The following is a 23,535-nucleotide window of genomic DNA, read 5'->3' on the forward strand; positions in this document are numbered from 1 at the left end:
AGAGTGTATTTTATTTCACCAGCAGTTATTAGTGACATTACAGTAACCCTACTACAGTTGCTATCACCAACTACTTATGTATTACAGACTTATCAAACTAAATCATTTTGTCCTCCACAGATGAATATGTAGATGATAATTAAAGCCACCACAGTTGTATGTCAAGGATATCTATTAAATCATAACAGGTTTCATTGTAAACGATCATCACCTGGTGACACTGAAAATTTGCAGTCTTCATAACTGATTTTCACAAAGTGCCACAAACCAATTTATATCATGATTGAAATGTGCAGGAGGAGGGTGGATGGCATACAAGAGGACATGTGGCGTGCCAGAGGGTGAGTGGTGTGCAGGAGAGGGTGGCACGCAGGAGGGGGGTGACGTGCAGGAGGGGTGGTGGCATGCAGGAGGGGTGGTGGCACACAGGAGGGGTGGTGGCACACAGGAGAGGTGGTGGCATACAGGAGAGGTGGTGGCACTAGGAGGGGTGGCGGCACGCAGGAGGGGTGGTGGCGTGCAGGAGGGGTGGTGGCACGCAGGAGGGGTGGTGGCGTGCAGGAGGGGTGGTGGCGTGCAGGAGGGGTGGTGGCGTGCAGGAGGGGTGGTGGCGTGCAGGAGGGGTGGTGGCTCGCAGGAAGGGTGGTGGCACGCAGGAGGATTGGTGGCCTGCAGGAGGGGTGGTGGCACGAGGAGGGGTGGCATGCAGGAGGGGTGGCGGCATGCAGGAGGGGTGGCGGCATGCAGGAGGGGTGGTGGCACGCAGGAGGGGTGGTGGCGTGCAGGAGGGGTGGTGGCGTGCAGGAGGGGTGGTGGCGTGCAGGAGGGGTGGTGGCGTGCAGGAGGGGTGGTGGCTCGCAGGAAGGGTGGTGGCACGCAGGAGGATTGGTGGCCTGCAGGAGGGGTGGTGGCACAAGGAGGGGTGGCATGCAGGAGGGGTGGCGGCATGCAGGAGGGGTGGCGGCATGCAGGAGGGGTGGTGGCATGCAGGAGGGGTGGTGGCACGCAGGAGGAGTGGTGGCATGCAGGAGGGGTGGTGGCATGCAGGAGGGGTGGTGGCGTGCAGGAGGGGTGGTGGCTCACAGGAGGGGTGGTGGCACGCAGGAGGATTGGTGGCCCACAGGAGGGGTGGTGGCATGCAGGAGAGGTGGTGGCTCACAGGAGGGATAGTGGCACGCAGGAGGGGTGGTGGCACGCAGGAGGGGTGTGGCTCACAGGAGGGATGGTGGCACGCAGTAGGGGGGTGAGTAATCCATGCCATAGATGCTAGGAAGAGAGTTGTCCCCAAATGGCTCACGCTAAAGACAGAAATCTGGAAATGGAGGCAAAAACCCATGGGTGGCTAAAAATCTCAAAACGTAGGAAAGAGAAGAGTAACAAAACCACTAGGAATACAGGGAACAAGGTAGATATCCAGGTTGACGTAAATCAGAACACTGAGAAAGGGGTAAGAGAGGGGAAGGAGAGGGGAAGGAGGGGGCAGAAACGAAGGAGTGTAGATTCAGAGGGAGGGGTACAGAAAAGGAAATGCAGTCCAGGTAGGAAGAATGGGGCACAATAGCTCATGACCCTGTGTGCACTATGCACGTCCTCATGAAAGAACTGTGAGCCCTGGGGGGAGGGGGGGGGGGGGGTAGAACTGCAGTTCCAGCTGTGTAGATGATTGCATCAGACACACTGCACAATGTTTTCAATAAAATCTGACAGGTGCAGGGAATGTAATAGGAGAGGCATACAAAGGCCAGTTGGCTCTTAAGTAAAAAAAAAAAAAAGCACTCCGCCTTCAGGCCACGAGTGGCCTACCGGCACCATCCGACTGCCGTGTCATCCTCGGTGGAGGATGCGGATAGGAGGGGCGTGAGGTCAGCCCACCGCTCTCCTGGTCGTTAGGATGGTATTCTTGACTGAAGCCGCTACCATTCGGTCGAGTAGCTCCTCAATTGTCATCACGAGGCTGAGTGCACCCCAGTTGGCTCTTAAGTGCTCAACACATTGCCAAGGAAACAACATGATCACCATAAAGTGGTCATGGTCATGAAGGGTGTCTTACAGTGCCTAACACAGAATGCCACAAGACCACAAGATTAGGAGAACAAATTCTTATACTGATAGCTGGAAAGGTGCCATGGTTTTCACTGAAGTAAGTAGGAGAACCATAATTTAAGTGGCACAGATCATTGTCTGTGATAAGCTGGTCTGTTAGAAAGCTGCTACTAGACAAAGTGATACTCACCCCTCCCCACGCAGCGAATGCTATGGTTGGCGTGCAGTCCACAAGTTCAAGTGAGAATAATTGTATCTAATGAAACAACAATAAAAAATAGTAAGGATGAAGATCGGGGGCTGCAATCTACTTCATTCAATAACAGTGATGCATTATGTGTTTGGTGCACATGGATTTACATCTCTTCCATAATGTCCAGTTCTCAGCTATTGGGTTTGACATGGAGAATATCCAAAACTCTTAATAGGAGGCACGGAGTGTCTGTCCTGCAGTAAATGGCAGAACAAGCTGTGTTATTCTTATGAACACTTGCTTTTTGAAAATCATGTGTGATTTTTCACACTATGGGCCTGAGAAGGAGATTAGGGCATATGTTTATCTTTTGCTACAACAGAGCAGCACTTTCTCTTGCTCAATACCTTCTCAATATCCCCTATTAATATTTTGGGCTATGTGTTAGACAGACCCACCTCCACAATTACATCAGCTTCATCATTTGTACTTTCACTACTGAGATGTAACATAGCTAATTTGTTAAACACTGAAAGGAGAACCACATTTGTGTTCAAGTGGATGACGTGAATCCTCACTGATAATATCAATAGTTGCAGGCTTGCAGAAAAGTTCTGATCCTTCCCTTGTAAGTCAAGGCAACTGAGGCAACACAGTCTCTAATTCTACAGTGAACTGGTTTTTTTATGTTCTTGGTTCAGAACCTGTGCTAAATTATTTATATGCTGATTATTTCCACTATACAAAATGAAAATGTCAATGCACCTATGGTAGGTGACCATGCTGCATTTATTTAGTACTTTATTTGTGAAAAAGATGTGCAAGATAATTGATAAAAATGTCAGAAAGAATAGATGACAATGTGTGTTGCATAGCAAGCATATCTCTTTGTTAACATACCTCATTAAAGAATGGGAAACAGTTTAAGGACAGCAGAAGATGTATGAGCTCAATCAGCTCAAACTCTGCCAACTATTAGCTTTCTTGCTGCAAAAAATTCTTCTGTATGATTTTCAAAGTTTCATGCAGCGTACGTTAGTTGTATCAAATGAGGCAAGCATGGCGGCCTCTGTCACATGGCAGTGTCTGATAAGCATACTCATTTCTTAACTATTTTTTACAGCCTGTTTTATAAAAGTTTGAAGCCTCCCTTAACATAATAAAAGAAGTATTAATTAAATAATTAGGCCTTTGGAAGCCACTTGCAATTGATATGCTTGGGAAATTAATCTTGTATAGCTTTATTTGTGCCCTATGTTTAGGCATTTTAGTGCTCATCATACTGTCTCTTCCAAGCATATTCTGAAAGAAAGTTGAGATTTCTGACACACTTTTTCAAATATTTTATAGAATGCTGCATTAGATTTCTCTTTACTTCTACAACACCATTAAATTAAAAAAGCTATAGTCTGAGAAATTTCTTTTTAATCATTTTTTTACCAAGCAGATTTGGCTTTATTTATGACCATCACGATATACTGATTCCTTTGTGAACAGCTATCTTCCAGCTTTTCCTATAGTTATGTCTCAGCTGCACTGAAGTATTATGACAGCAAACAATGCCATTGCCAATCCTACACTTTATTTCCATAGATTAATTAAAAGTGAAAAAAAGTGGCTTTGTAATTATCTGTACATCTTATGCCTGACATATCAGCATTAATTGTCTTCAACCGAAGATTTATATATTTTGTATTGTTATTTAAATTTCCTATATTGCAAATAACTTTTTGCTTCCTTTGGCTATTGCACAACGAGTACACCACTTTGACCAAACTAGCATCTCTAATCAGTAATTTTGGTTTCATTGTGAATTCACCATGTAGCACTACCAGTCTCTCTGACAGTTATTTACTCAACATGTTCTTTCAGTTAATCTTAACAACATGGTCCATTTGGTATGTTTTCATGATGTTTTAACAAATTTTTGTGCTTCTTCATATAGCATATCACTGTTGGTATAACCTTTTATTTCATGGTAATATACCCTACATTTTCAGAATATTCATTGTGGGGGAAACCCCAAACACTTCATATTAACATCATTTGTTCACCAACTGATAACATTTCTTCCAATGCCTTACGAGCATTTGTGCAGCACTGTTCACCGTACACATTATGGTCATACGTTTCCTACACAACTGTTGCCCCCTTCAATTTGGTGGGCAAGTTTCATTCATGGGGATATCCACACTGAGTATGGGGATACATTAAGAGCATAAAGCGCTGGGATCCATGTGTTGTGGCTCCTTCAGCCATTATTTGGCTTTGGGCCTCTGGTCTGAGGATTGCCGGGGAGAGGGATTCAAAGACGGAGTCTTGCCACCAGTATATACCAAATTAGGAGAACACTTCTCCAGCCACATGTGAGAAGTGGTTCCCGAAGTAGGTGCTGTGAGAACCACGGAAAAGGAGGGTGATGGAGATGAGTTTTGACTTAATCTACCAGCAAGTCACGACTGTTCACATTTTGTCATTTGGAGGTGGTTGTCGGCTGTTGAGATATTCCCGCAAACAACAACGTGTGTTTTCAAGTTGGGAGATCTTATCCACCCTTCAGTGGATATTATCTGTACTTGGTTATTTGAATTTAAGTATACCAGCTGAATCTTCTGCCTTGTGGCCGTTAATGTTCCGATTACCTGCCGTGGCCGTTGACGTAAATTCAGGCAATGTATTTTCCTCATAGTGTTGTCGCTGTCCAGAATGGTGTGTAGTTTTGACAGCTCAATGTCTACATCTACATCTACATCTATACTCCGCGAGCCACCTTACGGTGTGTGGCGGAGGGTACTTATTGTACCACTATCTGATCCCCCCTTCCCTGTTCCATTCACGAATTGTGCGTGGGAAGAACGACTGCTTGTAGGTCTCCGTATTTGCTCTAATTTCTCGGATCTTTTCGTTGTGATCATTACGCGAGATATATGTGGGCGGTAGTAATATGTTGCCCATCTCTTCCCGGAATGTGCTCTCTCGTAATTTCGATAATAAACCTCTCCGTATTGCGTAACGCCTTTCTTGAAGTGTCCGCCACTGGAGCTTGTTCAGCATCTCCGTAACGCTCTCGCGCTGACTAAATGTCCCCATGACGAATCGCGCTGCTTTTCGCTGGATCATGTCTATCTCTTCTATTAATCCAACCTGGTAAGGGTCCCATACTGATGAGCAATACTCAAGAATCGGACGAACAAGCGTTTTGTAAGCTACTTCTTTCGTCGATGAGTCACATTTTCTTAGAATTCTTCCTATGAATCTCAACCTGGCGCCTGCTTTTCCCACTATTTGTTTTATGTGATCATTCCACTTCAGATCGCTCCGGATAGTAACTCCTAAGTATTTTACGGTCGTTACCGCTTCCAATGATTTACCACCTATGGCATAATCGTACTGGAATGGATTTCTGCCCCTATGTATGCGCATTATATTACATTTATCTATGTTTAGGGAAAGCTGCCAGCTGTCGCACCATGCATTAATCCTCTGCAGGTCCTCCTGGAGTACGTATGAGTCTTCTGATGTTGCTACTTTCTTGTAGACAACCGTGTCATCTGCAAATAGCCTCACGGAGCTACCGATGTTGTCAACTAAGTCATTTATGTATATTGTAAACAATAAAGGTCCTATCACGCTTCCCTGCGGTACTCCCGAAATTACCTCTACATCTGCAGATTTTGAACCGTTAAGAATGACATGTTGTGTTCTTTCTTCTAGGAAATCCTGAATCCAATCACAAACCTGGTCCGATATTCCATAAGCTCGTATTTTTTTCACTAAACGTAAGTCCGGAACCGTATCAAATGCCTTCCTGAAGTCCAGGAATACGGCATCAATCTGCTCGCCAGTGTCTACGGCACTGTGAATTTCTTGGGCAAATAGGGCGAGCTGAGTTTCACATGATCTCTGTTTGCGGAATCCATGTTGGTTATGATGAAGGAGATTTGTATTATCTAAGAACGCCATAATACGAGAACACAAAACATGTTCCATTATTCTACAACAGATTGACGTAAGCGAAATAGGCCTATAATTATTCGCATCTGATTTATGACCCTTCTTGAAAATGGGAACGACCTGCGCTTTCTTCCAGTCGCTAGGTACTTTACGTTCTTCCAGCGATCTACGATAAATTGCTGATAGAAAGGGGGCAAGTAATTGATTGTGGGCGCCAATACCTTCTACGTTGTTCCATTGAACTCCCTGTTGTGTGCTGGTCGGGTGAAGCGGAGGTTATCTCGTCGGTGGGTCCGTTGACTGTCTGTCAGTTGAGTTGTCGTTGGATCGACAATGGTTGGGTCGGCTGCCTGTACCACCTGAGTGAGCGTTAGTGTTTGAATTCCAGGCCGACCCTCTGAACATCTGAGCGCCCTTGGCTGTAATGCCTTTTCTTGTTTGTTATTGTTGTTTGTACTTGTATGGCTTCTAGCCGATTTTTTGATTAAGGTTGATCTGCACTTAAGGTGTTAGATGGTTCGGGCCTTCAACCTAATTTAAGAGGGAGGCAGGCACATTTTCGGCGTCTATAGAAAAGACACTTGCTCCGACAGCATCATAGTAGCGACGGCGCACCACCCGGCACAGCATAAAAGAGCGTACTTTCATGCAATGTGCAACAGAGCCCTCAGATTGCCACTAAAGGAAGATGAGTTGCAGAAAGAACTAGGTATTATTAAGCAAGTAGCAGCAGCTAATGGATACAGGACACAAGGTGTTACACGTATGTTTAACAAGATCCAAAACAAATCCGCGGGTATCAGTAACGATTCTAAGAAAATTAAAGTTAAGAAGAAGTTTGTCACCCTGACATACAAAGGGCGTGTGTCGGAAAGAATTGCTAAATGCTTTCCAAAAAACATCGCAGTGGCATTCCAGAATGAAGGGCAAATGGCACATAGACTAAGACATAAACCAGCAACGACAAAACAAATGAAATACAATAATTCCGGTGTATATAAGATCAAATGTGCTGAATGTGACAGTTATTATATAGGACAAACAGGGCGGAATTTTGAAATTCGATACAGGGAACATTGCAGTCATAGCAATCGAACAGCATTTGGAACACACGTAAAAGAGAATAGACATGAAGTGAGTAATATAAATGAACAAATGGAGGTGCTACATAAAGCTCCAAAAAGTCTCTATCTCAACGTGCTCGAAGAGATTGAAATATACGCTCATCAAAGAAAAACCCCAGGCCTACTACTTAATGAACAAAGTGATTTTATGCACAGGAATTACTATGAGATTTTTAAAGACCTGTTTTAGGCTTACCCTTGAAAGCAACAGCACGCCCCAGTAAGAAACAGCTGCAGCGGAACGGCCCTCAGCGTACTGGCGGCGAGGTGAATTGGGCGCGGCGGAAGAGGACTCGGCGTGGCGTTGTATACGTTCTGACGTAGGGAAATCCACTCCACCACCAATCAAAACAAAGAAGAGGAAACGCACATTTTCGAAACAATATCTACATTTTAATTATATTTTATGTTTCTTTAAAAAGAAATTTTAAATTAGTGTAAATTTTTCGTTTCATGGTCCACTCAAAAAAGATTATCATATGTTATTGCCTTAAAAAATTGTTTTATTAAAAAGAATATTCGCCATTAGTATATACGGTGAAATAATAACAGATGCATAATTGCTATAGGTAGAGGGCACTTTTTACTGTTACCAATCAGGTTACTCTTAAAAACTGCGATATAAGGTTTTAACAGATTGAAATTTACTTTACTTATGACAGCGAACCGAGTGTTCTGTACGGACAAGTTACTCTGTAACTACATTACATGGTATGTTGGCATTTAATACGTTCCAAAATTTCTTTTTGTAAACTAAGATGTTTCTATCACTAACGGTATCTCTTTTATTAATTACATTTTTAACTTTGTCTAACAGATCTGAAGATGGGCAGCTAGCCCGAAACCGGTAATTGAAAATAAAGTATAGCGATCGAAGACTGAAACGCCATATTTTATTTTTAAATTTAATGTTATTGAGTCTTAAGTGTTGGGCCTTCAGCTGATTTTGAATTTAAGTTATTTTCTCTTTAAGTGTCAGATTCTTTGCGCATTCAGCCCAATTAAGGAACTGTTTTAAGAAAAGGCTTGCCTTTTAAATTTCTGAATTTGGTTGAGCTTTAAGTTATTGGCTTTCAGCGGTTTTAAAATAAAGTGGTCTTGCCCTTAAGGTATGAGATTGTATGACGCATTCAGCCACTAATTAAGTTCCAAAATAAGAGCTGGTTTTTTTTTTTTAAATTCTTGGCTCTTGTAATGTTTGATCAAATAAAAGGTTGTATGTTCGAGTGTAACTGACAGCCGCTTATTTTGGCCCCTTTCCACAACTTAAACTATCTGTACTGTCCTGCAGGTTTAGCGTAATTCCATGCAACCAGTCTATATGTTTTGTAAACTTCCATCTTAAACTTCATCACCCTACTAGAACTCATCTTCAGCAAAACTGCACAGGGGACACGGTTTTTGTAAATAACAACAACAAAGACGTATGGTAACGAATTTTTTTTCATTTATTCAGTTCACACATATACAATTTGGTTCTTGAGGTACAATATAATGCTTGAGGTACAGTGTTGTTTTAGAGGTACAATATAGCATTCTTGAGGTATAAGGTGACTCTGCTATTCCAGTGCAGAAATGCTTTTAACTTTCTCGTTGCAACAGTAACACTCGTAGGGAATTTTTTATAAATCTATGCTAAAAACTAATGTGGAGATACGTTCTTTACTACAGTTAAATTCCACAGGCCCAGTAGCAATCCATGTGTGCATTTATGTAGTAGAAAGTGCTCATAATAACATTCTCTCCCTTGTTTCCTTGCGGTACAAGGCTCTATAAATAGCGTTGCACGTATCCAGTGAGAACCTTTATTGTAACACAGAGTAACATTTTCTTCCTTCACTGACAGCCCTGCCAGTCAGAAGCCGCTTAACTGTCACAAGTCCACACGTAACAACGAAATAGCTTCTGAAAACATTTTTCTGTAGCTTCCGCGTTTCTGCATCGAAACTTGTTCCAGGACTGTTTGTTGTTAGGTGAGTGAGAACAGCTGTTACTCTTTTCAGTTTCTCGCATGTATTTCAGATCTCTTGCTGTAACATACAGAAGGTAAGATCGGTACCATGCAGTAAACAACTGACACCTGAAATAATGGTTGTATTCGCTAATGGAAATTAAATTTTTAGAAGAAACTCGTAGTACGTTACTTTACGAGTGTTTATTACGACCACGTGCTAACGCTGAACGTAATCGGCGCGAGTAATTAGAACAGTAAAGTTACATAAATAGACGACAATCCGTCTAAGAAAGCACATTGTGGTCCATTTTTGTAGTTTTTCTTTGCTTTTCCTTCAAGCAAATATCGTGATTGTGACGAGTGAACGGATCTGCCCATGCTAAAGGCAGTACTCATATGGCCGAGTGCCATCAGTTTCACGAACGCTTAGGTAAAGACGTGCGATTGTCCAAGAGTACTGAATTGTAAGTACAATAAGAGGCACTTTGCCTGATTAAAAGCGGAACAGCCTTCCTGGTAACAGAGACACAAACGAGATTCTCCTGTACTGAGGCGGAAATAAAATTGTGTCTGCTAGAGTCTCAACCATTTGGAATCACATAGTGCCTAAAGAAACGCAAGAAAACTGCGTAGTTATCTGGAACTTAGGTTCCTTATCGGTTAAGTGTCCTCCAATGGTTTCTAGAAACTCACCGCAAAAAACAAGTCAAAAATCAAGTGGTGCTCATTACTGACATGTGATTACATTTTCACGCAATTTGGGTGCATAGATCCTGAGAAATCAGTACCCAGAACAAACACCCCTGGCCGTAATAACGGCCTTCATACGCCTGGGCATTGAGTCAAACAGAGCTTGGATGGCGTGTACAGGTACAACTGCCTGTGCAGCTTCAACACGATACCACAGTTCATCAAGAGTAGATTTTCACACTCGTGTCCTTTCTTTCAGCAGTGCTAGTCCTGCATGGTTCGCAGAAGAGCTTCTGTAAAGTTGGAAGGTAGGAGACGAGGTACTGGAGGAAGTAAAGCTGTGAGGACGGGGCGTGAGTCGTGCTTGGGTAGCTCAGTTGGTAGAGCACTCGCCCGCAAAAGGCAAAGGTCCCGATTTCCAGTCTCGGTCCGGCACACAGTTTTAGTCTGTGTATAAGAATGTTTTTTGAAGAGGCGTGGCACTGCACTTTGGCACACTTAAGACCAAATAACATGTCTTACATTTCCTCGAAGATATATGTTTTATGTATCAGACTCTTCAGAAAGATGTGCGCTACAAAATGAACTTATTTTTGAAAAGTCTTTTTTTTTTAAATTTTGACGTGCACAGAGCAGTCAGAGGTGGGGTGGGGGGTAATGACGTCACTATTCCACGTGACTAGTGTTTACATTCAGTGATTCTTCTGTTTCCTCTTCGTTTACTGCTCTCACGTCAAATGGAAATAAGACGGGTCTCAGTCGCTGGGAGCTAATCACAGAGTTAAAAGACATTCACATAATTACGTAAGGCTAAAATATGTTACTAGTTTCAGATTTTATTTTATTTCATTTCCACCTTTCTGATAGTCAAGCATTAATCGCCTTGCAGAACAATAAAGTTATTTTGGTGGGTTTGCTGAAGAAATTTGGCCTTTATTAAGCTTTCCTGCTGAGGTAGTAAATTTTCTTGAAACGAAGTGTTTAATTCCACACTATTGGCTAGTTTCAACTGTTCGCTGCATTTCAAGTGCACGTTTTCATCTTCTAGCACGTATGGCATTACACCATAATAAAGAATACAGTGCTGGTACTCCAAGAAAATTTACGTCCCGAAAACCATACCGAAAAGCTTAATATCAGGTCGAGGCCTACATCATTGCGAATCTGGACATACGAATGTGCGCTTTAAGGCGCACTATTCATTTTAGTGTGGTTTACGAAATTCCGACGCTCTTGGACTATCCTCTGTTGTCTTGTTTCTTTTATGACATAATGTAAGTAAGATCTTTCAATGTTTTACACGTACGAACATACTGGCTCCCAACGTCACCGTAGCTGCGCAAGCGCGGTGACGTCTCTTACCTGGCGCTCTCTGGCAACTGCTGAAATGAATCTTATTTCTAACTGGTCGCGGGAAAATATTGCGAATTGTGGTTCTAAGAGCGTTATTTTCAAAGTAGATTTTCTTTTACGCAAGATGAACTATGTGCGAGAATGTACGATAAATTTCTTAAATCACAGAGCGTTTGCTCTCATTTAAAAATCAACTCTTTGATGACGAGCCATTTAGAATAATTTTGAGCCCAGAGGATCAGATTTATGCCGGTATTAAAACTTTTGCTGGCGTATTTGTATGATATATCTTAAAGCGTAACATGCGCTAAACAGGTCAACATTATATGTGAAAGCTTAGCGTCTCTTGCAGCTTATTAATCTTAGAGACAAATATTATAAGCGAAAGCTTTGCTTTTCTTGTAGCAACACTATGAATAGTAACTTAAACCATTAACTTTTCCTGTTGGTGGAAATCGAATTTATACTTCCGTAATACAAAAATTTGCAGCGTACATGTTGCTATATACCAAAGATCTTTCCAAAACGTGTTTTTTCTCCCTGAGTATTTTTTTCTAAAATGCCGAGAAATTCTACGCTGCTGTATAAAACCATATCCATTCAAAGGATAGAAAAGTTTTACAGTTGTGACGGAAGGTATACTGAGACTTAACATGGAAAAAGTGTATTTTCACCCGGGAGAAAATGTATTTTTAACCGGGAGATCCTAGAAAAATCGAGGAATTTTTTTTTTCCTTGTCCACGTATACACCCTGGCCACAGGATCAGTTTAACTCTGGAAACGCAAATTTTTGAAGACCCACATCAGCTCGAGGCTCTGTGTTCAGCTGACACAAAGAATACAGAAGGGCATATACTCCCATGGAGTCAGTAGGCAGTAGTGGTCACCATGGCAAATGTACTGTGTCTCTAGTGTACTGTGTGTCATTGTTATAATAAGCTCTCCCGCCTCCGATAATTACGTAGATCTGATGGTCTAACTTTAACTATTTTAGCTCTCCACTCTGAGCTAAACCTTCTTTGTTCTTGCCAATATTGATTATACATACATCTAAAAAAAGTTTTACATTACCTTGACTCCGAGAGTTCCGGAACGTGTACAGAAAACTGGAATAGAGATCAATATAAACATCATTTCTGGCCCCTTTTTTTTCTCATGAAAACCACACATTGCATGTTGTATCACCATACAGCGAGAACTTCCGAGGTGTTGGTCCAGATTACTGCACACACCGGTACCTCTAATACGCAGTAGCACGTCCTCTTGGATTGATTCATGCCTGTATTCGTCGTGGCGTACTATCCACAACGTCATAAAGGCTCTTTTGGTCCAAATTGTCCCACTCCTCAATGACGACTCGGATTAGATCCCTCAGAATGGTTGGTGGGTCACGTCCTCCATAGACAGCCCTTTCCAATCTATCCCAGGTATGTTCGGTAGGGTTCACGCGTGCAGAACTTGCTGGACACTCTAGCCGAGCGATTTCTCTATCCTGAAGGAAGTCATTCACAAGATGTGCATGATGGGGGCCCGAATTGTCGTCCATAAAGACGAATGCCTCGCCAATATGCTGCCGATATGGTTGCACTATCGGTCGGGGGATGGCATTCACGTATCGTATAGCCATTACGGCGCCTTCCATGACCACCAGTGGCGAACGTCGGCCCCACATAATGGCACCCCAAAACCACAGGGAACCTTCACTTTTATGCATTCGTTGGAGAGTGTGTGTAAGGCGCTCAGCTCGAGCGTGTTGCCTCCAAACACGTCTCCAACAATTGTCTAGTTGAAGCCATGTGCGACACTCGTCGCTGAAGAGATCGTGACGCCAATCCGGAGCGGTCCATTCGGCACGTTCTTAGGCCCATCTGCATGATTTCGTGGTTGCAAAGATGGACCTCGCCATGGACGTCTGGAATGAAGTTGCGTATCATGCAGCCTACTGTGCACAGTTTGAGTGGTAACACGACGTCCTGTGGCTGCACGAAAAGCGTTATTCAACATGGTGGCGTTGCTGTCAGGGTTCCTCCGAGCCATAATCCGTAGATAGGGTCATCCACTGCGGTAGCAGCCCTTGGGCGGCCTGAGCGACGCATGCCATCGACAGTTCCCGTTTCTCTGTGTCTCCTCCATGTCCGAACAACATCGCTTTGGTTCAGTCCGAGACGCCTGGACGCTTCCTTTGCTGAGAGGAGGATGCTAAGTTCACCGGACTTGGATACGATGTGACGTCATTATGACGTATACACGCTACATCGAAAACGGTAGAAACCGTATATCGACTATTCGACTTTTGTGGACTTTCGAGAGGTTGTGACAGGGTAGCGCTGTGCTCTGTGCCGTTCGTTTAAATGTGTTTTGCTTTCCTTGCGTTTAAATCGTGTATTGTACTGTGTTTGTGTCCTGTGCGTTGTTTTTCGTTTGCTCGTCTCTAATTATGTGTTCAGCATTCGAGAGACTAATGAGAGAAAAGCTGAAAGAGTTCAGCATCGATGACGACGAGCAATTGCGTGGTTATTGTGAATCTCAAGCAGAAATTGATGTACTTCTGACCCAGCTGAAGTGCGTCGGTTATTCGTACTCAGTGAGAAGAAGCACTCAGCAGCCAAAATCTTTAGATGCGTCAAGACACTAACCTTTGGTTCAGATTACATTGAGAAATCCACTTCCCCTCGTATTTCATCTCCGGTCAACGATTTTTCCTCAACAATGCCTCATATTTTTCTTTTTAAGTTCGAAATTCAATCATTCTACACACCAGTCATTACTGGACACTAAGGTACCTGTCTCTGCGGTCCGAGTGTAAAACTACTTGGAATTACGGTTGATAAAAGACTATCTTGGGATGGACATATAAATTACTTAGCTAACAAACTTGCACGAGTTCTCTTTCAGCTATATAAATTAAGAAAAAAAGTCAGCAAGAGTATGCTGCTACAATCTAATATGTACTGACAAGACCAATTGTATGAAACCATACTAAAATATTGATGATAAATAAATATTATTTTCGGCGTAAGCGTTCAATACAACAATCACACAATCTAATCTGGTCGGGACATAAGAAGACTTCACTTTTTTACGAAACCTGTCGTCCGTGGTGTTTTCAAGGCCACGGTCAGGAATATTTCTATTAATATCCAGCTCTTTTACTTTTATTTTGGCGAAATACATATACGCTGCCACACTGAGCTGTTATCAGAGTCGCACGTGTCAAAATAAACCACTAGCTGACGACAGTTTAGAATCTCGAACGTTCCTAAAAGTCGATAGGTGTGTTAATCGACTAAAGCGTATATACGTCATAATGACGTCACATCATATCCAGGTTGGGTGAACTTAGCATCCTCCTTGCTGAGAGCCCTTCCTGACACAAAGTAACAATGCGGAAGCTATAGAACCGCGGTATTGACCGTCTAGGCATGCTTGAACTACAGACAACACGAGCCGTGTATCTCCCACCTGGTGGAATGACTGGAACTGATCGGCTGTCGGACTCCCTCCGTCTAATAGGCGTTGCTCATGCACGGTCGTTTACATCTTTTGGCGGGTTTAGTGGAAGGGACTGTGACTGTGATACAATTTCCACAGTCTGCCTTCAAGAGCTGTGGGAACTGGAGTGATGCGAAACTTTTTTTGATACGTGTACCTTTCGCTACGTGTATCGCGATTAAAGTATTTTTGATTCCCATAAGTTATTTGATTCCACGGGCTGTGTTCTCCGCTTCTTCAACGGTAACCTCCTGTGGAATTCCAACCCGATGGCTATTAATTTACCCTTCCGAATTCTGGTTGTGTGACTGCTCGCCTTGTGGATGGCAGTCATGCATGTGATTATGTTTATTTTTAATTCGTGGTGAGTAGTCACGATTATGGAATTCAAGCTCTTGTAACTGGCCTTGAAGTGCTCCTCGTAGTGCACCAACAGTATTTGATCGCAAATGCACGAAGATCGAAAGAGCACTGCGGCAGTTCCAGCTCCAGGCGAGCGCGGCTACTGTACTTTTCCAGACGTAACACAGGCATCGCAGTGTGACGAGCCAGGCCAGCCGCGTGCCGTCTGGAAATACCTAACGCAGCGCCACTCCAGCAGCCACTGAAGTGAGTCTGCGTCTACACGGATACTCTGCACGCGTGGCGAAGGCTACACTGTACCACTCCTAGTTATTTCCTTTCCCATTCCACTCGCACATAGAGCGAGGGAAAAACAGCTGTCTGTATGCCTCCATATGAACCCTAATTTCTCAGCCGGCCACGGTGGCCGCGCGGTTCTAGGCGCTACAGTCTGGAACCGCGTGACCGCTACGGTCGCAGGTTCGAATCCTGCCTCGGGCATGGATGTGTGTGATGTCCTTAGGTTAGTTAGGTTTAAGTAGTTCTAAGCTCTAGGGGACTGATGACCTTAGAAGTTAAGTCCCATAGTGCTCAGAGCCATTTGAACCAACCTAATTTCTCGTATCTCTTCTTCGCGGTCCTTACGTGCAGTAGGATCATCTGGCAGTCAGCTTCTCTAAATTTTCTCAGAAGCGTTCCTCGAAGAGAACGTCGCCTTCTCTCCAGCGATTACCATTTGAATATTGGTTAAAAACAGTCTTGGTTGCAATTACAGTTTTTTTTATTTCTCAACTACGCGTTTCGCCTTATTTAGGCTCGCTCCTGTGAACGGGAACGCGCTATGCAGATCTTGGTGTCTCTCCCGTCCATCTAGAAAAGATAACCTGAAGATGCCTAAATAAGGCGAAACGCAACCACGACTGTTTTTAACCAATACTGTTCAGCACTGGTTTGCTGTACGCCACATATGGATTGGAAGAATTTCTGTATTACCATTTGAGTTCCTGAAGCATCTCCATGACATGTGTTGTCCGAACCAGCCAGTAACAAATCTAGCTACCCGCCTCTCAATTCCCTCGATGGCCTCCTTCAGTCCGACCAGGTTTGGGTCCCAAACACTCGTTTAGTATTCAAGAATAGGTCGCACCAGCTTCCTATATGCGGTCTCCTTTGCAGGTGAACCACACTTTCCCAAAATTCTCCCAATAAACGGAAGTCGACCGTTGTTGCCCTTCCCTACTACAACCCTCATACGCTCTTTCCATCTCATATCGCTTTGCAACGCTACGCCGAGATATTTAAACGACGTAACACTGTCAAGCACTACATTAATAATGCTGTATCCGAATATTATACAGGGTGGTCCATTGATGGTGACCAGGCCAAATATCTCACGAAATAAGCGTCAAACGAAAAAACTGCAAAGAACGAAACCAGATGGCGCTAAGGTTGGCCCGCTAGATGGCGCTGCCGTAGGTCAAACGGATATCAACTGCGTTTTTTAAAATAGAAACCCCCATTTTTTATAACATATTCGTGTACTACGTAAAGAAATATGAATGTTTTAGTTGGACCACTTTTTTCGCTTTGTGATAGATGGCGCTGTAATAGCCACAAATATATGGCTCACAATTTTAGACGAACAGTTGGTAACAGGTAGGTTTTTTAAATTAAAATACAGAACGTAGTTACGTTTGAACCTTTTGATGTCGGGTGTTCCAATGTGATACATGCACCTTTGTGAATTTATCATTTCTGAGAACGCATGCTGTTACAGCATGATTATCTGTAAATGCCACATTAATGCAATAAATGTTCAAAATGATGTCCGTCAACCTCAATGCATTTGGCAATACGTGTAACGACTTTCCTCTCAACAGCGAGTAGTTCGCCTTCCGTAATGTTCGCATATGCATTGAGAATGCGCTGACGCATGTTGTCAGGCGTTGTCGGTGGATCACGATAGTAAATATCCTTCAGCTTTCCCCACAGAAAGAAATCAGGGGACGTCAGATCCGGTGAACGCGCGGGCCACGGTATGGTGCTTCGACGACCAATCCACCTGTCATGAAATATGCTATTCAATACGGCTTCAACCGCACGCGAGCTATGTGCCGGACATCCATCATGTTGGAAGTACATCGCCATTCAGTCGTGCAGTGAAACGTCTTGTAGTAACATCACTAGAACATTATGTAGTAATTCAGCATACATTGCACCATTTAGACTGCCATCGATTAAATGGGGGCCAATTATCCTTCCTCCCATAATGCCGCACCATACATTAACCCACCAAGGTCGCTGATGTTGCATTTGTCGCAGCCATCGTGGATTTTCCGTTGCCCAATAGTGCATATTATGCCGGTTTACGTTACCGTTGTTGGTGAATGACGCTTCGTCGCTAAATAGAACGCGTGCAAAAAATCTGTCATCGTCCCGTTATTCCTCTTGTGCCCAGTGGCAGAACTGTACACGACGTTCAAAGTCGTCGCCATGCAATTCCTGGCGCATAGAAATATGGTACGGGTGCAATCGATATTGTTGTAGCATTCTCAACACCGACGTTTTTGAGATATCCGATTCTCGCGCAATATGTCTGCTACTGATGAGCGGATTAGCCGCGACAGCAGCTAAAACACCTACTTGGGCATCATCATTTGTTGCAGGTCGTGGTTGACGTTTCACATATGGCTGAACACTTCCTGTTTCCTTCAATAAGGTAACTATCAGGCGAACGATCCGGACACTTGGATGATGTTGTCCAGGATACCGAGCAGCATACATAGCACACGCCCATTGAGCATTTTGATCACAGTAGCCATACATCAACACTATATCGACCTTTTCCGCAATTGGTAAACGGTCCATTTTAACACGGGTAATGTATCACGAAGCAAATATCGTCCGCACTGGCGGAATGTTACGTGATATCACGTACTTATACATTTGTGACTATTACAGCGCCATCTATCACAAAGCGAAAAAAGTGGTCCAACGAAAACATTTATATTTCTTTATGTACTACACGAATATGAAATAAAAATGGGGGTTTCTATTTTAAGAAACGCAGTTGATATCCGTTTGACCTATGGCAGCTCCATCTAGCGGGCCAACCATAGCGCCATCTGGTTTCCCCTCTTAAAGGTAGACAAGTTTCGTTCTTTGTAGTTTGATGCTTATTTCGTGAGATATTTCGCCTGGTCACTATCAATGGACCACGCTGTAGATCTGTTTTTGCTACTCATCCGCATTACCTTACCTTTTCCCGCATCACACAATCTGGAAGCTTTGTCTAAGTCATCTTGTGCCTTCCTAAGGTCACTCAGCTTCGACACCTCACCGTACACCACAGCATCATCAGCAAACGACCGCACATTGCTGCCCACCCTGACCACCAAATTATTTCTGTGTATAGAGAACAACAACGGTCCTATAACACTTCCTGAAGATACCCTTGTCTCTGATGAACTCTTGCCATCGAGGACAACATACTGGGTCCTATTTCTTAAGAAGTCTTCGAGAGACTCACACATTTGTGAACTTATTCCATATACTCCCAACTTCTTTAACAGCTGCCAAAGGGGTACGGTGTCACAAGCTTTCCGGAAATCTAAAAATATGGAATCTCCTGTTGCCCTTCATCTATAGTTCACAGTATATCATGTAAGAAAAAGGCAAGCTGAGTTTCACACGAGTGGTGCTTTCTAAAACCGTGCTGATTCGAGGACATATGCTTCTCGGTCTCAAAAAAATTTATTACTTCGGAACTGAAATATGTTCAAGGATTCTGCAGCAAACCAATGTTAGAGATATTGGTGTGTAATTACGCAGGCCAATTCTTTTGTCCTTATTATATACAAGAGTCACCTGCGCTTTTTTTCAGTAGCTTCGGGCTTTGTGCTGGGCAAGAGATTCGCGATAAATCAAGCTAGGTAAGAGACCAATGCCTTATAGTACTCTTTGAAAAACCGAACTGGGATTCTACCTGGACCTGGTGACTTATTTGCTTTCAAATCTTTTAGCTGTGTCTCTATGCCAGGCATGCATATTACTATGCCGTCTATATGGGAGACTGTTCGATGGTCAAATGATGGCATGTTTCAGCGATCCCCCCGTGAGAACGATTTCTTGAAAGCGAAATTAAAAACTTCAGTTTCCATTTTGCTATCTTCAACTGCCCCACCAACCTGTTCAAAAAGGGAGTGAATGGATGCCTTAGACCCGCTTGGCGATTTTACATACACCCAAATTTTTCTCGGCTTCTCTCCCAGATCTTTTGCTAAGGTGTGACGGTGGTTGTGCTGGTGTGCATCACGCATAGATGTTTTCACAGACGCACGAATCTCTACTAATCTTTCGGCGTTCTCTTTGCAACCGACAGTTCCACAGTCTCTGCTTCCTCAGTAGCTTCCAAGTTTCTGTATTAAACAATGGTGGGTCTTATCTTTCTTTTATTCACTTACAAGGCACATAACTCCCCAGGCCACGATTTACAGTCAGATTGACCTTTGGCCATAATCCCTCTACGTCAGTCTCATTGGAACTAAGTGACGTCACTTTGAGAGCTGGCATGAGCCCCCTCTCATATTTCTCTGAGTAATTCGATCTTCCTCTCTAATTGCATGCGGTGAAAAGTCACTATTGCTTCATACGCGGACTTCTCATGCAGCGTCTCTCGTCACCCGGGTGGTCCGGTGACTGGCGGGCTCCGCTGATGTTGAAAGGGTTAAGCCGACGGGTGTGAGGGAGTCGAGTGGATGCTTTCCAGACGCCGACATTGTCATAAGAGTGGCGGCGACATGCCCACAGGGGCCTGACGGAGTGGCTGGGCTAGAGATTCCGTTACTTCGCAGAAACTTAGTGATAACCGTTTCTGGCGGGCTACCAGCGAGGCGTGGGAATGACTTGTGTTCCCAGGCAGTCTTTGCGGGCAAATTCCCGCGTTTTCTGCAGAATCGTAACTGTGATTGGCTTGTTCAGGGCGTAGCTCCGTGACGTAGCAAAATCGGCGCAGAAATTGGCGCCAAGAATCTACATTGGTGGAAAGGTAGTGCTTTGGCAATAGAGTGGAATTTTCCGCCGGTTTTCGAGTTGCTGATTGGAACGTTTAACCACGGCCACTGTCGTGGGGGCGGAAATGTTCTGTGCTCGGTTTGTATGGGTGCTCTTGTGAGGGTCGTCTCTCGCTTTTCGGTCAGAATAGGTTACAAGACTGAGCTCTCGCTGCTCTGGACAACCTGCCTCCCGTTGGCTGTCTAATATACTTTTATTTAATTGTAACTATTTGACGAAGTTGCTGAAGTTCCAACTTCAACGTAACGTAACTTTCCGAGTACAGTTGGCAATTGAGCGTTCTGCGTACAAGCGGCCTATGTTGTCTGTCTTGGGCAGTTTTGGCTAAAGTTGACTGTACCGGAGTTACTGGGTGACTTCGCTTGTTAAAATCAATCACTGTACCGTCAGTGATTGTGTGGCGAGCCTTCTTTGTCTCCCTCAGAGGCGCATTTGTATCGCTAGGAAGTCTTTAGTCTGGAACAACCAGACCAGGATAATTTGTTTCGGGCTATACTCGCGACATTATCATCACCACGAAAAGACATCGAAGCAACCAGCCATCACCTCCGGTACGCCAGATCGTGTCCTTGCAGTTAAGAAGACAGCTTAGTAATGTATGTCCGCAGCACCGGCAGATTAGTGATTTTCCTAGGCGATAATCAGAGCTCAGCAGAGCACGCCTGTTCGTCTTTTTCTAACTTTGTTCTGTCTCGGGTGTTCATCGTCTCAGTTCTCACTACTGTAGCAGCAATTAATGTTGGGTTGGCTGTGTGTTTCTCTTAAGATTTGAGTTGCAGGGAATTGGCTCCACATACCACTTCGTCATAAATGTCACAATCTAGTTGAGGGACAACTTCACCTTCACAGCATTTATTTGAGTATCCAATTTGAGCCAATTTGATGTATTGTAAATGTTTCATGTGTCTTGTTTATTATTTTGAGTTTAGTCATAATAAATCATATTGTTATTTTGGACAGAACTGTCATTCCGTTAATCGGTAGAGCAACCCTTTCATTTCTCACTACATTAATGAAACTTTCTTTATTTAACATATTTACCAAATTAAATTATTGCAGGTGCCAAACTCTTTTCTACTCGACCTGCAGGGTCGATTACAGTGACTTCACGTTTCTTTTTAATCCATGTGCAACAGAAAAAGTCGGAGTCAGAATAGGGGGGGGGGGGGGGGGGCTTAGAGCATAATTTATATATGAAGATTCTAGAAGAATTTAGTGTTAAATACACTGCTAGCCCCGGCGTCTCGCAAGTTCACTCTCTAAGCGAGATGCCAACAACTGCTTATATCCTCTAGCTAGCAGAAAAGTTTACCTAGCTTCTTGGCTAATTTATTCTTAACCACAGTTGCTATAATGCCATCATGATCGCTAATCCCCGTTTCTATACTGACACTGTCGATAAGGTCCGACCTACAAGCTACAAGATCTAAGATATTTCCATTGTTTGTGGGCTACCGAGCCAGCTGCTGAAGAGAGTTTTCAGAAAACGTGTTCAACAGTACTTCACATGAATGTCTGTCTGTAACCCCCGCAATTAATCCGTAGACATCTCAGTCTATACTTGGTAGGTTAAAGTAACCTCCAACTACTATTGCGTGATCTGGGTATCTAAGCACCACTGCCCGTACACTTTTCTTCAATTACTCTAGAACTATCGTAGCGTAATTGGTTGGCTGGTAAAAACATCCAACAGTCATCTTGGTTTCACCTGCACCTACTATACGCGACCAGGTAACTTCACTTTCGCATTCCACTTCGAAATAATTAAGAAGTATTTGTGGAGGTATTTTAACTTCTTATTTTGCTTTTCTGTAAACTAACCTTTGATTCAGATACAGTCCAGGGTGAGCGACGTAGAAATTCGCTTAACTGATTGTTATAGTATCTATTTGTCGGTTACGTATCAGTTGTGACAAAACAGGAAAACTACATATGGGTATATAACAGCTCATTGTCTCGATGTGAAATGCTACTTCTCAGACTGGACTCAGTTTCCTAACAACCACGTAAAAGGTGACACTGATCAATTTCGTTGTTACGTCTTCAACGGGAAAATTCGAGGATCACTCTCCTGTGACAAGAATCAAAGAAGTAAATTTATTTATTTTTCTTCTTCTGCTCACTTTTTTCATTGCACACATATTTTCTACACGTTAACTTATTTCGAAGAAAATACAATAAAGTCTTCATGCTCTTTTTTATTAAACGGATCTATCGCAACAGGTAACAAGAAGTAACCATGGGTTTTACAGGAACAGAAAGCAGCTTTGTGAACTGCAAGATACGCTCGAACGAAACAGGCAGGCTGACCCATCCAGTTGTGATAATTACGTGCGCAAACTGTATATTCTGGTTTAATTAGCGAATGTCTAAAGAAACCATTTATTATTTAAATGTCCAAGATTTGTAGCGGGAGTTTGAGAATTTGTCGCAGCGTCGCACTGCTGTGTAGACAAAGACGTTGTTCTCACCGCCTACTAACCTCAGAACAAGCCATTGCTCTTTGCTGCTCCACATGTAATTAAATTCCTGTAAATTTGCGTCCGAACAATATTTATAATGGTTCGGAAATTCTGTTGGAGATACCAGTTTCTTGGCTCTTGCGACAAAAAGACATTGGAAGAGGTGGATCATGTAGAGTCGATGAATAAGATGTTGGAAGTGAAAAACGCTCCGAACAGCTACACGTAATACAGTCCAGTCAGAGAAGGATCTTCCAGCGAAGGTTCTATTTCTACAGCTTCATTTATACTCGGGAAAATCATTGTGAAGTGCGTGACAGAGGGTACTTGCCGCTGAACAACATGTTATCGTTTCTCTGGTTCCAGTCACATTTAGAGTGTGGGAAGAACGGCTGTTTAAATGTGTTCTGTGCACGCTGCAGATAGTCTCATCTTTTCATTGCAAAACCTGCTGGAGCGATAAGTGGGAGGCTGAGGAACTTAGCTCGAGTCATCACTTAATACAGGGTGATTCAAAAAGAATACCACAACTTTAGGAATTTAAAACTCTGCGAGGCAAAAGGCAGAGCCAAGCACTATCTGTCGGCGAATTAAGGGAGCTATAAAGTTTCATTTAGTTGTACATTTGTTCGCTTGAGGCGCTGTTGACTAGGCGTCAGCATCAGTTGATGCTAAGATGGCGACCGCTCAACAGAAAGCTTTTTGTGTTATTGAGTACGGCAGAAGTGAATCGACGACAGTTGTTCAGCGTGCATTTCGAACGAAGTATGGTGTTAAACCTCCTGATAGGTGGTGTATTAAACGTTGGTATAAACAGTTTACAGAGAATGGGTGTTTGTGCAAAGGGAAAAGTT

General features: G+C 43.4%; 1 protein-coding gene across 1 annotated transcript; it reads right to left on the reverse strand.

Moving 5' to 3' along the window:
- Window positions 1-237: 237 nt before the first annotated feature.
- On the reverse strand, window positions 238-948 carry LOC126426573 (uncharacterized). Its single transcript, XM_050088471.1, has one exon. The coding sequence runs from the start codon at window positions 946-948 to the stop codon at window positions 238-240; it is 711 nt and encodes a 236-aa protein (XP_049944428.1).
- Window positions 949-23,535: the final 22,587 nt, after the last annotated feature.

This window comes from Schistocerca serialis, chromosome 11, assembly GCF_023864345.2.
Source record: "Schistocerca serialis cubense isolate TAMUIC-IGC-003099 chromosome 11, iqSchSeri2.2, whole genome shotgun sequence".
In the NCBI taxonomy this organism is placed as follows: domain Eukaryota; kingdom Metazoa; phylum Arthropoda; class Insecta; order Orthoptera; family Acrididae; genus Schistocerca; species Schistocerca serialis.

Bases quoted from the DNA above. Each gene is read 5' to 3' on its own strand.
- LOC126426573 (XM_050088471.1), bottom strand. From the start codon at position 948: ATGCCGCCACCCCTCCTGCATGCCACCCCTCCTTGTGCCACCACCCCT.